General features: G+C 37.7%; 1 protein-coding gene across 2 annotated transcripts in view; it reads right to left on the reverse strand.

The window, feature by feature from the left end:
• IDE (insulin degrading enzyme) overlaps window positions 1-17,468 on the reverse strand; it is a 111,500-nt gene that overhangs the window by 51,026 nt on the left and 43,006 nt on the right. For both annotated transcript variants that reach the window (XM_046027055.1, XM_046027054.1), the window contains exon 5: window positions 3,969-4,091. In XM_046027055.1, the coding sequence (XP_045883011.1) occupies window positions 3,969-4,091 (123 nt within the window). The remainder of the gene's footprint in view (window positions 1-3,968; window positions 4,092-17,468) is intronic.

A 17,468-nucleotide genomic window follows, 5' to 3' on the forward strand; every position in this document is an offset into this window, starting at 1 on the left:
AAGTTATACTTGAAAAGTTTATAAAGATGTATGATATGTTCACTGCAGCATTTTTTATAACAAAAACTAGAGATGACCTAAACATCTATGAGCATGTGAATATTATTAAATGTCTATACATTAGAATTTATGCAGTCATTAATAAGGGAGAGATCTCTATGTGCTGATACAAAAATATCTTAAAACTCTATTAAGTGAAAATGGCAGGCAATCTCAATTTTTTAATAGGCATACCTACATGTAAGTATATTAACAAAATCCCACTTTTGGAAGTATAACAAAAAAATGACTTAAGGTGAGATTTTTGAGGAGAAGGCCCCGTTATCACAGGATGGGAAGAAAGAGAAAAACCTGATTTCTACTTTATACCCTTCTACATGGAGTAAATTTTTTTCTGTGTATACATATTTCCATCATTCAAAAAATTAAAAAGTGGAAAAAGGATTGGAGTTTTTTTGTTGTTGTTTTCTTTTTAAGTAATCTCTATGTCCAACATGGGGCTCGAACTCATGGAACCTGAGATCAAGAGTGACATGCTCTGACTGAGCCAGCCAAGTGCCCAAAAGGTTATCTTTTAATAAACAAGATAACCACTCACCTTGATTCTGTCTCCTCAATAGGGTATTTATATATGGTATAAACATTCAAATCACCTGTTACTGTCAGGAAGCATTTGGATCAAGTAAGAAAGTTTCCTCGGTATTCTGTAACCCATTTTGAACTTTTCCATGAACTTTTAAAGAGAGCACTTAATCACTACTTGAGATTTGCCTTTATATAGTAAGAAATTCTCCTTTAGGCCTACGAATATGAGCATTTGTACTTCACATATTAAACGTACATATTTTTACTTCACTGTTTTCTGACATGTACACAGGACCCCAGAATGTCCAGAACCAAATACAAGGCAGACCAGTGGCTGCTCGTTATATGACAAGGAAGCTCATGAATGGAGTAAGTGTATCTGGAGCAAGAGACGGCAGGCCTGTCTTTATGCACAGATGGAACATGTGACTTGCAACAAGGTGGACAGTACACAAAGCCTTACCAGCCTGAGGGGCTGGCAAGAGCGAGGCTCTTCAGAGCAAGGTTCTCCCAGGTGAGCCTTTCAAGTAAGTTCACAGTGTAGTTTTGTAAAGGTAAAGCAGCTCTATGATACTGCAGTCTCTCTTTTCCTCTCTCTAGTGCGCTACGGGACATCACGGAAGCAAGTCCCTTTTGTCGTGACATCATGAGGCCTTGGCAATCCCAGGGTCTGTACTTGATAGTCACCTATTTGCCAAGTTTCCAGGTAATTAGTGCTACCACAACTAGAGGAATGGTCCCATGGGAGAACAGAGAAAAACCTTTTGGTCCCTTTGTGATAGAGATCCTTCCACATGGTTACTCTTTCTCTCCCCCTTATCCTAGAAGAAGGAGCGGATTTTCTATTAAACCTGAGAGATCCTGTTTCCTCCTCACACCTCTTGTGCTGCAAGGACACCTCCCCAGGCCCTCATCAAGTCCACTGAACTAAGCACAGGTCAGTACCACTAGGAGAGTGATGTGTATGCAATCAGGAAACTGAAACATCTGTTTCTTTTAGACACTTGCTCTGTCACTTCCAATAAACAGGGAACAAGGAAGGCAGGCCTCCTGGATGATTCATCTGTTGTCATTATCACTTGCCCAGTAAGTGCTTACTGAAATCAAGTGTTTTTTATTTCAACACAACACAGATAAAAATATTCCCAGGACTAGACTCTAAATATCCAGGGTTACTTAACACTCTAGAACTAGCTACTGTTAGCAAGCACACGGAGTTACAGAGACTCCTTTTATTTTATTGCCTTCACTCCTTGGACCCATTTTATATCCTGGTTCCTATTACCAACTTAAAATATATATAGTTGTTTATTTTCTACTTACACATGTAACATTTGCCAAAAGTAGAAAACGAACAACAAATGCAAAAAGAAGGAAACAAAAGTTGCTCATAATCTCAGGATTATAGGATGCTCAGAGCAGCTACCGTTTATGGAGCGTTTGCTATGTGCCAGGCACCATGCTAAACACTTCCACGTTACCTTGATTAAACTTCATACACAGCTTGTGAGGTAGCACACCTCCATTTTAAGAATGTAAAAACTAGAGTTCAGAGATCTGAAAAGTCTGTTAGCTCAAGTCCGCACAGCTAAGTAGGTGATACATCTGGAATTCAAACTCAAGTTGTAAGAGTCTAGAGCACGATTCCCAACTACTACTATATCACATTAAATTTCTAGCATATGTTTTTCTATTTTGTCTTATGTCTATATTATATATGTCTATTATAAGTTTTTATAAATCCCCAAAGAGACCATATAGCACATTGTTTTTATAGAGTGCTTTAGCTTTCTATTGGACATATTAAAAATATTTTCCCATGTTATTGAAACACTGCCATAAAATTATTTATTGATTCAATATATATTTACCATGTGCCTATGATGTGTCAAGCACTAACTCAGGCACTGGGGACAAAGCAGTGAACAGAATAGCTTCTATTCTCAAGTACATTACTTTCTAGTATGGTGAACAATGATAAATAAATATTTAATATTTCAGGTGGTAATAAATGTTGTAAAGAAAAATAAAGCAGGAAGGAGAACAGAAAGTGGGAGAAGACATGCAGTTTTCTATAAGATGCCATATTACATAGCTATAACATCATTATTTAACCTATCTTCCATTAGTTGAACAATCAGATCATTTCTATCTTTTCACTAATACTATACTGACAGAAACATCCTAGTACATCCACTTTTTGAACAACTCTGGTTATTTCCTTAGACTGCATTTCTAGAAGTAAAAACAAACTTTTTAAGGGTGATATACCTTGTTAATCTGTTCTCCAGAAAGTCTAGAACAACTGCATAAATTGTATACACCATCACCAATACAAAAAGGGCACTGCTCCTCCACAATGAGTATTACTTAAAACAAAAACAAATTATGGTAATTTAACAGGAGGAAACAGGACACTGTCTTACTTAATTTGCATTTAAAAAGTCAAACCTTTATGTGGAAGTACCCAAATGTCCACAAATAAATGAATGAATAAAGATGTGATATACAGAGACAGAGAGAGAAAGAGAATGGATTATATTACTCATCCATAAAAAAGAATGCAATCTTACCATCTGCAACAACACTGACAGAGCTAGACTGCATAATGCTAAGAGAAATAAGTCAGTCAGAGAAAGACCAATACTATATTATTTCATTCTTATGTGGAATTTAAGAAACAAAACAAGGGGGCGGGGAAGGAGAGAGACAAATCAAGAAACAGACTTGTAATGACAGAGAACAAACTGATGGTTACCAGAGGGGAAGTTGAGGGGCATGGGTGGAATAGGTGATGGGGATCAAGGAACGCACTTTTGTCGTGATGAGCACTGGGTAATGTACAGAATTGTTGAATCAGTATATTGTACACCTGAAACTAATATAACCCTGTATATTAACCAACTGGAATTAAAATAAAAACTTAAAAAATAAAATTAAAAATAAGAAAATAAATAAAACATCTAACCTTTAAACCTTTATATTCCAAATCATTTTTCCAGTGTACCATCATCTGATTCCCCCCACCCTTCACCTGCCTTTTAATCCTATTCCTAGTTTTCTGAATTGTTACAGGGTCAAATTTGTTAATCTGTTTATACTTCCTTTCTTTGCTTTTATATGTTTATAGGACCTACTATGTTTTTTTTATATATAGTGCCTACTACATATTTTTCTCAGGTCTCCATTTTAAAGCATCTATATACCTTTTTAGAACACGGAGTTAAAAACAAAATTCCCCTCCACATATTCTCCAACAAGGAGATCATTTTCAAAAGCCTCTCTGTAGATAAAAGGCCATATATTCTTCTCCCAATATTTTAAAAGAGTCAAATGGAAAACTAAGATTATCCAATTCTATGAAAAATTTTAAGGATTCTTACCTCGACCTAACACACAAATAGCCATTAAGTTGGATGAATAATAAGTAGAATGGAATTTCAGTAGCTCCTGTCTTACATCAATGCCTTCTTGGTTCGGTTTAGTCTCTAAAGTATATTTGTTACCTGAAAAGGAAGAAAAACATTTTTTAGATAAAGAAAAATATGTGAACTTTAAAGTTATGGAATTGTTAAGGACATTGCTATAAAGTAAACTTAAAAAACAGAGTTCTATTAACACACATAATGATTACTTAATATGTCTGAATGTAAGCTGGATACACAGGAAAGAAGAATACAAATTAGTAACATTTTAAACCACAGAGAGTGTCCCCTTAGGAACTTAAAGGACTTTATGAAAATTATACACCTTAAAATCCCCATGAGATAGTAGGTATTATGAGCACTTACAGGACAAAATGAGATCTACATGGCCTCCATTCACACTTACTTTAATTTTCAATTCCCTATGTGCTCCATAATTAATTGAAGAAAGTCACTGAGGGATCTTTTTGGAACTTGCCAAGTTACTTGTGGAAAGAAATGTACTATTCTTGGCTGTAACATTAAATTTGTGATGTGAATTCTCATGGATTTGATCTAGACTGGTAAAAATAGGATGCGCTATTTTTATAAGCTCAAGCAATGTGCATACATATATATGAACCACGGAGATCTCTTACAAAATGTAATAACTCGATTACAGTAAACTAGGCAAGTCAAAAGCAAATGGTCACAATCTCTAAGTACTACCTTTCTAATAAAAATCCTGCCATTTAGGGACTCGGAGAATTCTAGTGATTGGAGTCTCCCCCAAAATAGCATCTTGACTAGAAATATCCTAAAATCCTTGTATAACAACTTTAATTGTTGTTCCTTCTTATACTACTAAATGGGTTTCTTTCATCTGCAGAGATGAAACTATGGCAGAACACATTCTTGGGGAGCCTGGGTGGCTCAGTCAATTAAGCGTCTGTCTTCAGCTCAGGTCATCCAGGGTCCTGGGATTGGCTCCCTGCTCAGCAGAGAGCCTGCTTCTCCCTCAGCTTGCCACTCTGCCTACTTGTGCTATCTCTTTGTCAAATAAATACATAAAATCTTTTTTAAAAATTCTTTATATATTTTCTTTCCTTGGGCCATTATAACGGCTGTGATGACCTGGAATGGGAAGAGTCCCTTTCATTAACTTGGGTAGCTACAGAGAACCACCAGATGGCGCTCTTAGATCCAGTCTTTAGCCCTGTATGGCTGCATAGTCCTGAGCCAAGGTGCCATGCCTCAATGTTTGAATGGACAGGTCTAGTGGAGAGTGTGTGCAAGCAACAGCCTAACAATGTGCTTATTAAACTTTTTCTAGTCACAAAGCAATCAAATGTACTCAATATTCACTAGCAGTAGCTTTTCAGTCAAGTTTTCAGGTTCTTAACTAGTCCTCTCAGTTTCTTACTTAAGAAAGTACTTAAATTCAATTCCAGATTTACTCTACTTCGGTCCCGAGACATCCCCTCAGATTCAAGTGCTCTTAAAAGCATCCAGAAGAAGGGCGCCTGGGTGGCTCCGTCAGTTAAGCATCTGCCTTCAGCTCAGGTCATAATCCCAGGGTCCTGGGACCCAGTCCCACACTGGGCTCCCTGCTCTGTGGAGAGTCAGCTTCTCCCTCTCTCTATACCTCTGCCCCCTTCTTGTGCTTGCTCTCACAAATAAATGAATATAATCTTTTTTAAAAGGTATCTAGAAGAAAAAGCACTTTTTGCTGGGTAATGATTTTAAGTTCTCTCATATTAAGGTAAAACTGGTGTACGGATGGTGTCTTCCTTTTCTACTAACCAAAGATTCTAAAAGCCTCAATTCCAGAGGTACTAGTCATTACAGTTTCCTTAGTCATTTAGATTGTGAAGCTCAGATTTCTATAATATGTGAACTAAATGACACCGGGACACTCAAGTTTGGAGAAATTAAGTTTTATTTCAACAAACTATAAAAGTCATAGTGTGAGATCAAAACCAGATTTTTAGTCTAAATGTGTTCTGATTTGCCTACTCACAATCAGGTCAATATTCTCGGTTTTAAAAAAAAGAGCCCTCAGATCAAAGCTTATGAAGACTGAGATCATGGCCTCCATCTAGAACGTAAGTTCCATCAGGTTAACCAGCTCTAGAACATCCTACTTTAACTTCAATGCACCTGAATATCCTACCATTCTAGTCCCTATTCTTTTATTTTTAGGCCCATTTTAAAAATAAGAGATGGGGCACCAGGGTGGGTCAGTCAACTGAGCATCTGACTCTTGGTTTCAGCTCAGGTCACGATCTTGGGGTTGTGGCTCTGTGCTCAGTAGGGAATTTGCTTCTTTCCCTCTGCCTCTGCCCTTCCCCCGTGCCCACATGTGCCCACTCACATGCTCATACTCTCTTTCTAAAATAAATAAATCTCAATAAATAAATAAATAAATAAATAAAAATAGAGATAAAGTAGGAACATACGCCAAACACACTAGACCACAGATCATGGCAAAATACTGACGATGCTGTATTAAAATGAGCAAAAGAACTGCGACAGAATACTAGAATAGCAAAGAGAATGAATAATCCACTGTTTCTATGCAACAGTATGAACGAAGTTCACAACCTCAAGGTAGAGTGAGAGAAGTCAAACACAAAAGAATACAGTTTTCATTTCAGTTATATAAAGCATAAAAACAGGCAAAACTAACCTGGGTTACTAGAAGTCAGACAGAGGTTACCCTTAGGGGATGGACAGTGACTACAAAGGGGCACAAAGAGGGCTAGGGAGGTGCAGGTAATGCTGTTTCTTCACTCGTTCCATGGTGTGCTCAGTTTTTGAAAATTCAGTGATTCATACATAAATAACAGCAGAACATTCATTTACTTGATTCTTCAAATAGCAACAAAAGTAAGAATAACAAGAATAAATGATCAGAACCACACACAGGTTTATGCATACTTGCTATACTTTACAACACAAAGTTAAAACGAACAAAGAGCCAAAGGAGTCATTGTCAACAACAATCTAGCTCACCTGAGGTCCTATATCTAACGATATGGGACCTCTGGCCAAACTGCTAAAGAGAAGCTCACTCACATTTGCTCTGAAAAGTGGCTTTTAGTCATAAATAGATAACTATTCCATCAATCTACATATTCTTTGCTGCCTAGATGTTTTCATCTTTTCTATACATGATGACAGAAGGAAATTACACTCCACTTGGGAACACAGCCCAGCATGGCAGCTCCATGTCCTCTGAGATACCTGAATCAGAAGAGGAAGAGGTTCTCCACTATAACTATCTTGGGATCAGGATAGTCAGCTCTCAATCCATTGATAGAGAAACACGGATACTAGGTATGATGAGCCGACCAAAAAAAATTTTTAAATAATAAATCAATACATAAATACAAAGCATTTTTCTTGGCAAGTGGCAGAGGAAGAAGTCAAAGATTCAAAGAATAAGAAAGAACTGACCAGCATACCATCATGGCTACAGGACCGTGTAGCAAGGAATACAGGTGACATTTAGGAGCTCAGAGCAGCCCCTCGTTGACAGCCAGCATGGAAATGGTGATCTCAGTCTTATGGCTAAAAGGAACTGAATTTTGCCTATGGTTAAGAATAACCTTGGAAGATGTTTTTCCCAGGTGGGCATTTTATGTAGTCAATATCTTGGTTTCAGCCCTGTGATACCCTGAGCAGAGAATTCCATGCCACGCCATGCCAGACTTCAGACCTATAAAACTAGGAGCTAATAAATGGGTACTGTTTTATAATAATAATTTTTAAAAATTTTTTATTTATTTACTTGAGAGAGAGTGCGCAAAGAGGGAGAGGGAGAAGCAGACACCCCACTGAGCAGGGAGCACAACACAGGCTCGATCCCAGGACCCTGAGATCACTACGTGAGCCTGAAGGCAGATGCTTAACAGACTGAGCCACCCAGGTATGCCTGTAATAATTTTAAAAATCCAAAAAACAAATGCGCCAAAGAGTCAGTCTCGCTGTTAAGTTTATTAATCCTTTTATAACAAATCCTTTAAAAGAGTTTACTAAAAACAGAAGGCTAGCTGATGGAATTTCTCAAGAAACAGTGAGATGAGGAAACGAAAGGACAAGCCGGCCATGAAAGGACAAGCCGGCCATAAAGCACAGAACTCCGTAATTAGTCCTTAAATCAACTGGGCTCTGCTAGTGTTGGTGGCAAGACCCTTAGGCAGAGAAGTGCAGAGGAAAAGGCACCGGCTTTGGTGCTCACAGAGCTCTCATCTCATCCAGCCTCAGCCGGCTTCCATTGCATGACCTTAAGCAAATTACTTTACTCCTCTTAGGCTCAGTCTCCATTCTGACATTGGTAGGTTTATACCAAATTAGAAAAAAAAAAAAATTCGTGTAAAAAAGCTTAAGAATAATATTTACATTCAATAAATAGCAAAAATATGAAACTCTGATGACAGCAACTGTGGTTTAGGGATGCACAGAAACGAGAACTCAGCCACCGCAAGAGAAAGTATGAACTGAATCAATTGCTATAAGCACCAGTTTGGCAGATGTACTGAATGTGAGGACGTACATACCCTATGACACAGTAATTCCCTAAAGAACTCTGTGCACAAGGACACATGTACAAGAATGCTCACAGCAGCGCTATTCCATTAACAGGAAAACATAAACAGTGACACAATTAATTTGTCAAATAGCAGCAACGAAAATTTAAAAACTCACCAGAGGTACATTCACCAACTTACAAATATAATGGTGAATGAAAAATACAAGTGGCAGAGATTATTCAGAATAAAATACCATTTTTGTAAAACTAAAGACTATATTAGTTTAGTTGACCTCTAAACATAATGTTTAGATGTAAATACATGACTAGCGATTTTTTTTTTTTAAAACATGAGTCCTGACAGTTACCAAACTTAAGATAGTGGTTATGTCCCAGAAGCAGGGAGGAAAATGCAACTGGAGAAAAAAACATCAGATGTTCAAAATGTATTTGTAATGCTCTGCATCTTTAAGTACTATGTAGAGAATGACCTGCCAAATGCTTTTGAACTTATCTCTTTTATGACGTAACGAATCTATAAAAATGTTAACATATTCAAGAGAATACTTGATGTATAACAAAATAAACACACAATAAACAGCAGCTACTCTGTTATGCTGTGAACTGTAGGAAGGACTCCTGGCTTCTGAGAATATCACAGAAACCATGGCACTGAAGTAGAGAAGAAAGCTCAGGAAATGGTCTAGATGACTTTCCTCCACCTAAGAATCCATTCGTGGAGAACAGTGTGAATACGGCTGGGATACCAAATACCAAGCAGTTCAATCTCTAGACACATACTGTCCTAATTTGGTGCTAACTCAGTGAGGTCATTCCTATCAAATTGAAATGCTGCTACCAAAATCCTGACTCCTACCTTTCTGGCTCTGTTACCATTCCAGGGAGCTCCAGCAGTGGACTGAGGACATCAGGGTTGCTGACTGGGACACTTCCACTCTGGGCTGAAGAGAGCACTAGCTTGGCAGATGGGAGACTCAGGGTTTCTTGTCCTGATTCCATCATGTATCAATTAAGCAACCTTGGAAAAGTCTCTCAATATCTCCAAGGGGTCATTTATTTGATCTGCAAAATAGGGGCAATATGGATACATGCCCAGTTGTTAAGAGCTGGGGCTCAATCCCTGACGCCTCCGTCTCCCAGCCGCGAGACACAGGCAAGTCTCTTAACCTCACTAGACCCCAGTTTCCTTATTGGTAACTAAGAATAATAACAGAACCAACCTCATGGGATTGCAAGGATTGAATGAATAGCCTCTGTTAGACAATAACTATTTAATATTAACCTGGATTGTCATGAAGATAATGAAAAGTGATAATGGAGATGAAAAAGGTTTTATAAACTATAAAGATGAAAAAGGTTTTGTAAACTATAAACCCAGGGGGCGCCTGGGTGGCTCAGTGGGTTAAAGCCTCTGCCTTCGGTTTAGGTCACGATCCCAGGGTCCTGGGATCGAGCCCCACATCGGGCTCTCTGCTCCACGGGGAGCCTGCTTCCTCCTCTCTCTTTGCCTGCCTCTCTGCCTACTTGCGATCTCTGTCTGTCAAACAAATAAATAAAATCTTAAAAAAAAAAAAAAAGAATACAGTATACAACACATAGAATATATAAAATCCATGTTAACTGATTGTTTACGTTATTGGTAAGGCTTCTGGTCCACATAGGCTATTAGTAGTTAAGTTTTTGGGAAGTCAGAAGTTACACAAGAGGGGCACCTGGCTGGCTCAGAGGACTGTGCAACTCCCACATTGTTCAAGGATTGAATCTTTTATAAATTATAAATCTTTTTTTATAAATCTTTTTTTCTAAAAAAACCTCTTTCTTCCTACTATAACAATCTTCTAAAAATCCTGGAAGAAACTAGCGCCTTTTGAGACATATATGAATTTTCCTATAAAATTAAAAAGGGCAATTCTCCTGCCACTGGGTTAGCACATAGAAGTACAGGATGCAAATTATGAGATGCGACTAGAAGTGAAAACATCACAAGTGCCCTAATAAAGCACCTGTACACTGGATTAATCCAGTTCTGGCTTCCCGTAAATTTCTAGTTTTCCACAGAATCATATCCTAGCAAGGAAAAAAACAAGACAATAAAAACATCCTGGAAAAACTTAGGGAATATTAAATGACTAAGTGGGCTGAAACATATCAAATATTTGTAATGTCCAAACAAATGAGTCATCATCCAAGGATGCTAGGGAACCAACTCATTATTTTGAAAACTAAATGAAGGGAATGAATCAAGCATTTGTCGGGGTGCCTTTCCTATAACAACTACTATTCAAATAGGAGGAGAAATAACCAAATTAGAATTAGGGAGGTGAAGCACTGAGAATCAATGGTTGCGACACTACAAATAGAGAGACAACTAGACTATATATGCCCCTGATGGAAGAACACAACACGACCTATAAACTCTTGTCCAAAAACACCCCAACTACCAATTTGTGGAAATTGTGACAGAGGTCAGAGGAATATGTTAAACTACATTGTTGGGATGCATGCAGGAAAATCTGGGCTATGAAAAGTTCTATACAGCAACCAACCTAATCCTTCATTAGCTAAATTCTAGGAGGGTAAGAGGAGGGAGATGAAGGATGAACCTATACCGCTATACCTACAGACCAAAAGATATTTAAAGACCTATCAATTACTAACATTTCAACATTATGTGGACCCTAATCCAAATAAACCTTTAAAAATTATAGATTTTTATGAGACAACTAGAAATTTGAAAACTAGATATTGGAGATTAGTGATAGTGTTATTTTTGTCATTGTTAAAAGAGTCATTATCTTTTAGAGACATATATTGAAATATTTGTGAGTAAAAGGATATCATGTTTAGGATCTCTTCAAAATAATACAAGAGGGTAAATGGGAATGTGGATTAGCCAGGACTGGCCAGGGGCATAGTGATACATACACAGGGTTTATTACATTATCTGTCTATTGTAGGTTTTAAAGTCTTCGTTTAAAAAGAAGAAAGGGATGGAGGGACGGGAGAAATAGTAAATAATTAACTGTTATCGGGGTCCTATTCTGTGTCATTATCATCATCCCAAGATCAGAAGTCAATTACCTTCTAGTTTATATTTCATACTTTTCAATTCTAATCTATTTTCTTGCTCTGTTCCTCTTCCTATGGAAAAGTGTCTTTTGTTATAACTAAATGACTCTGAGACATGTGCTCTAAAAGATACTGGGTTCATTCCTCAGTCACAGTTTTTTCTTCTTGTCACAGTTTTGGGGGCCAAGCTAACATTATGGTAGAGTACACAGGCTTTGAGTTAAGACTGACTTGGTATGGAAACTTCTAACCTACACAGAAACTTCTACTGTCACCCTACCTCCCTCTCCCTGCATGCCCTCTCTTAGTTCGGTTCAGCATCTGTCAAAGGCCATGAGGAAATTTCAGTATTGGTGGTGAAGGTTAAGTGAAATCATATTAGGCAGAACACCTACCCAGTATGTGGCATTTAATACTCATACAATAAATATTAGTTCTTTTTCCTCTTGAACGGCTCTTCCTTCTGCTTAAGAAAATCCTACCTACCCTTCAGAAGAATTCAGTTTGCATTTCTTCTACGGTCCTGGAAAATTTAATTCCAGGGAACCCTAAGCACGTAGAATAGAAGAGTGATTAAAAGCTGGGTTTTTAATCACTGGGTTCATATCACAGCTCCAGCACTTAAAAGCTGAGTGACACCAAGCAATTTAATGACCTCTCAAGTGTTAGTTTACTCATCTATAAAGTGAAAATAATAAGCACGTATCTACAAAGGATATTTTAAGAATTAAGTTCAATAATCCATTTAAAATACTTTGCACAGCGCTCAATAAAATTTAGTGCAGAGGAAGAGAAAAAAGAGATAATGATCCTGGAAAATCAAACCCGACATTATTCTCCAGTGAAATCCTGGATTTGCAATAAGTTTCCAACTCAACTATAAGCACCTTGAATACAAAGATATTGGCTACATTTTTTTGCATATTCTAATGTACTTTACATGTAGGGGGGTTTAGAGGAGAATTACTTGTCAACTAAGGGAGACAGACATCATCTGGGCTAACTTATAACACTCGACTCAAATTCTTATAATCCTGTGGCACATACTACAAAGCGTACTCAAGTAAATAACAATTAAGTAAGAAAAATAGCACCTATCCCTAAAATACAGCGCTACCCACCCTCTTTTTCCACATGCCCTCCTACTGTCTTTCACTCCACCTGTACAAGGAGGGCCTGTTTTGTTTCCCTCATGCACTCCTTGATTTCCTTCTTTTATTTCCTTCCCAGCTGACTAAATCCAGTTGTTTGCACAGTGTCTGTGGTGTTATGCTCAGAGAAAGAGATCTCTGAAAAATAATGAGAACTAGGGGCTCGTGGGTGGCTCAGTGGGTTAAGCCTTTGCCTTTGGCTCAGGTCATGATCCCAGGGTCCTGGGACCGAGCCCCACATCGGGATCTCTGCTTAGCGGGGAGCCTGCTTCTCCCTCTCTCTCTGCCTGCCACTCTGCCTGCTTGTGCTATCTCTCTGTCAAATAAATAAATAAATTTTTTTTTTAAATTTTTAAAAAATCCAACTGCTCCTGCTCTTATTCCAGGGAGAGGCAAAATGAATGAATAAATGCATTAATGGCATCCAATTTATCAGGAACCGTGGAACTCAAACTAAAGGCACAGGTAATGATACATGAAATAAAAAGTTCATGTGGACACCAAGAGAGCAACATTCCTCTAAGAATACAATGCCTGAAAGTCAGTTCACTAAACCTACTCTGGAGTCGCTCTTGGCTGACCAACTTACCTTTCATGCCAAGGTCCTTTTCAAACTTTGGACCTCTCTCACAGTTATGATATGATTATTGTGAAGGTTACTGTTATTTATTTAAAATTATTACAGTCCCCAGACATTTTGCTAGCCATTTCACATGTACAGCTTCATTTAATTCTCATGTCAACCCAATATGGGAGGAAACTGAGGCTTACAGAAGCTAAGAAACTTGCCCAGAGTCTCTGAGCTGCCCAGTGGTAGAGGAAATATGCACCTTGAGTACTGCCCAACTTGGGAAGCCAAACTTAAAATCACCTAGGAATATGCTAGTTGGTGGTGGGATTCTTGGCTGAAGTCTGAGGCTAGGAAAGTCACACAGGGATTCAATGAAGACATATGTGTAGAGACAGATTTAACACACAGTGGCTATGAAAACAACTTTCAAACAGATTAACTGACTTCAAAGAGAAAAATACTTGCCAGATGTCAGCTTGAGAATGTGAGAACTGAGCATGGGAACCCAAGACACAGGAAAAAGGACAAAAATTTAAGGGCTTGTCCCACTTGGTTAGACAAAGGTTTACAAGACCAAATGCTTAGTAGAACAAGACAGGTAATCTGCAGATTTCTTTCGACACAGACAAACTTAAGTAGTAAACGTACAAACAGTCCTCACACACAAAAGTAGGCTTTCTCCCGCTCATCTTGAGAAGTGCTACCCTCTCAGCCTTTCATTTTCCCCTTTTCGTTAGATAAATGGGTAAAAGAAATATTTCATTTCTCTTTTAATCTTAAAACTGTGAAATATTTATAAATATTTAAGCATCCAGAATTACACCATTTATACCTATGTACTTACTACCAGTTTTATCACCCTTCACATTTTGCTGTATTTTGTCACAAAATTATTTCCTCCCAGAGATAAAGTTTTGCCTCCCCTCTCCTCCTGTCTCTCTCTCCCCACTCCCAGAGATACTAAAAAGAATTTGGTGTTTAATCATTCACATGCATATTTTATACCATATTATATAAACATAAGGACATTAACAAGATGCAGTACTGTTCTGCCTGTTTTCAGATTTTATAGAAAGCTATCCCACAAAACACAATCTGCAAGTTGAATTTTGCTCAAAATATTTTGTTCTTTACTTGGTTTCGATACATGAGATCTAATTCACTCGTTTTAACTTTTCTAGAATATTCCACTGTATGAACAGACAAAAATGTATTAATGTATTCAACTGCTGACAGTCATTTTAAGTCATTTCCTACTTTTTACTAGTTCAAAAAAATGCTTCTTGACCATTCTTGTGTACATTCCCCTGTGCACAACAACTAAACTTGTTTCTCTCTAGGGTATATGTCAAGAAATGGGTTCCTTGGGTCAAAGGGCATGGGCACCTCTTCATTAGATATTGCTAAACTGCTTTATGACATGGATGAACCAACTTATTTCCCCAAAAACAGCATATGAGTTTCTGTTTTTCCTACATCCTAACCAACACAATTCTCAGTTTTGTCTGACTTTTGATTGTTGCCAACCTGATAGATGTGAAATGGTATCTCACTATTTTTTTTTTAATTTAATTTTTTAAGTAGGCTCCATGTCCAGCATGGAGTCCAACTCAGGGCTTAAACTCTCAACCCCGAGGTCAAGACCTGAGCTGAGATCAAGAGCCCAGGTGCCCTTTGTTATTTCATTTTTTATTTTTTTATTTTATTTTTCCCTAATTTTAATGATTTGAACATCTTTTTACTGTTTACTCGACTACCCTCTTCTTTTAACTCCATATTCATATTCCATGGCTATTTCTCTAATGAGCCCTTTTATCTTTTATTTATTTATTTACATTAGTTTTTCTGTTATATGCTTTGCAAATATCTTCACTGGATATGTGGATTATCTTTTGCTTTTAGGTCTACTGAACAGAAATTTAAAATTTTAATGAAGTTAAATTTATCTTTAAACATGTAATTTATCTTTATCTCTAGAAGACATGATTTGTGCTTTATGTGTTTAATAACACTTCAAAAAATTTTAATTCCAGCATTGTTAAGATAAAGGGCGTTAGTTTCAGGTGTCCAGTATAGTTGTTTGATAATTCTGTACACTAGTCAGTGTTCTCCATAAGTGTATACTTAATCCCCTTCACCTATTTCACCTATCCCCACCCACCTCCCCCCTGATAACCATCAGTTTCAGTTTGTTCTCTATAGTTAAGAGTCTGTTTTTTGATTTGTCTCTCTTTTTTTTCTCCCCCTTTAAGAACACTTTTCTTAAGATGAAAAAAAAAATCTGTATTTTTCTCTACAAGTTGTAAAGTTTTCTTTCTATAATTAGGTCTAATTGACCTGCAATTTATCTGTGTATGATATGAGACAAGCACCTAATTTTACTTATTTCTACAGAGGTAATATCCCTTTTCTTCATCTTTTTGTAATGTACCTCTGTCTTGGGTCAAATTTCCATGTAGTGCGGGTATATTTCTAGGGTCTATAATCTGTTATCTCTCTGTATTCTTGCACCAATTCCACTACTGTAACAACTATAAATTTATAATAAGTGTTGGTATCTGGTAGAATTAGTATTTTCTTTGTTGTTCTTCAAAAGCATCTTTGCTATTCTTGGCCCTTTACTCTAATTTTTTTTTTAAGATTTATTTATTTTAGAGAGAGAGTATGTGCACCCGCAAAAGGGGCGGAGAGAGAGGGAGAGAAAGAATCTCAGATTCCCCACTAAACGGGGAACCTGACATTGGGCTCAATCTCACGACCCTGAGATGATGACCTGAGCTGAAACCAAAAGTTGGATGCTCAAGCAACTGAGTCACCCAGGTACCCCTCTTTCTTACTAATTTTATAATCAGATTATCAGGTTCCTCAAACAAACAGATAAACAAAACAAGACAAAACTAGGGCTTTCAACTGGCACTGCACTGGATTAAGATAAATTTGTGGTGAACTCACATCTGTGTGATACTGAGTTTACCCATTCATGAACATGGTTTTTTTCCTATTTACTAAGGTATTCTTTCATATGCACTATGTATTTCCTGCACCTCTTGTTAGATTTATTTCTGAATACCTTATAGATATTTTTATACTAAGGGAAATCACTTTTCCTGTAACATTTTTCTAATTGATTACTAATAATACAAGAATGCAATTTTAGTGTTTGTCTTTTGGCAACCTTGACGAATCATCTTATTTTTAATGGTTGATGTAAACATTTTCTTGGGGGTGCCTGGGTGGCTCATTGGGTTAAGCCTCTGCCTTCATCTCAGGTCATGGTCTCAGGGTCCTGGGATCGAGCCCCACATGGGGCTCTCTCCTCAGCAAGGAGTCTGCTTCCCCCCTCTCTCTCTCTGCCTACTTGTGATCTCTCTCTCTCTCTGTCAAATAAATAAATAAAATCTTTTTTTAAAAAAATAAAGATTTTCTTGAATACTTTTATGCAGACAATCATGAAATAAGTTTTCTTTTGCTTCCTTTCTACCTCTTACATATCACACTGCCTTCCCTTATTTCAACATTTAGTAACTATACTACAGTAGCTGAACAAAAAAACAAAAAAGTAAGCACACAGTATTCCTGTTTTCTTTTTGCCTTTCAATGGGAATCCTTCTGAAACCCTACCATTAATTATGTTTGACAGGTTTTTATTCAGTTCAAGAGTTTACTGTTGTTGTTTTGGAGAGAATACATGTGTGCGCATGTATACACACATGTGCGCAAGTTGGGGAGGGAGGGCAGAAGGAGAGAAAGAGAGACTCTTAAGCAGGCTCCACGCCCCAGTACAGAGCCCAAGGTCGGTCTTCATCTCATGATCCTGAGATCATGACCTGATTCAAAAATCAAGAGTCAGAATACTTGGGGCGCCTGGGTGGCTCAGTGGGTTAAAGCCTCTGCCTTCGGCTCAGGTCATGATCCCAGGGTCCTGGAATCGAGCCCGGCATCGGGCTCTCTGCTCCACAGGGAGCCTGCTTCCTCCTCTCTCTCTGCCTGCCTCTCTGCCTACTTGTGATTTCTGTCAAATAAATAAAATATTAAAAAAAAAAAAAAGAGTCAGAATACTTTATCAACTGAGCCACCCATGCACCCTCTTGCTGTTCTTATCCATGAACAAGTGCTGAGCTTTAACAAATGCT

Source organism: Meles meles, chromosome 13 (genome assembly GCF_922984935.1).
Source record: "Meles meles chromosome 13, mMelMel3.1 paternal haplotype, whole genome shotgun sequence".
Classification (NCBI taxonomy): Eukaryota; Metazoa; Chordata; class Mammalia; order Carnivora; family Mustelidae; genus Meles; species Meles meles.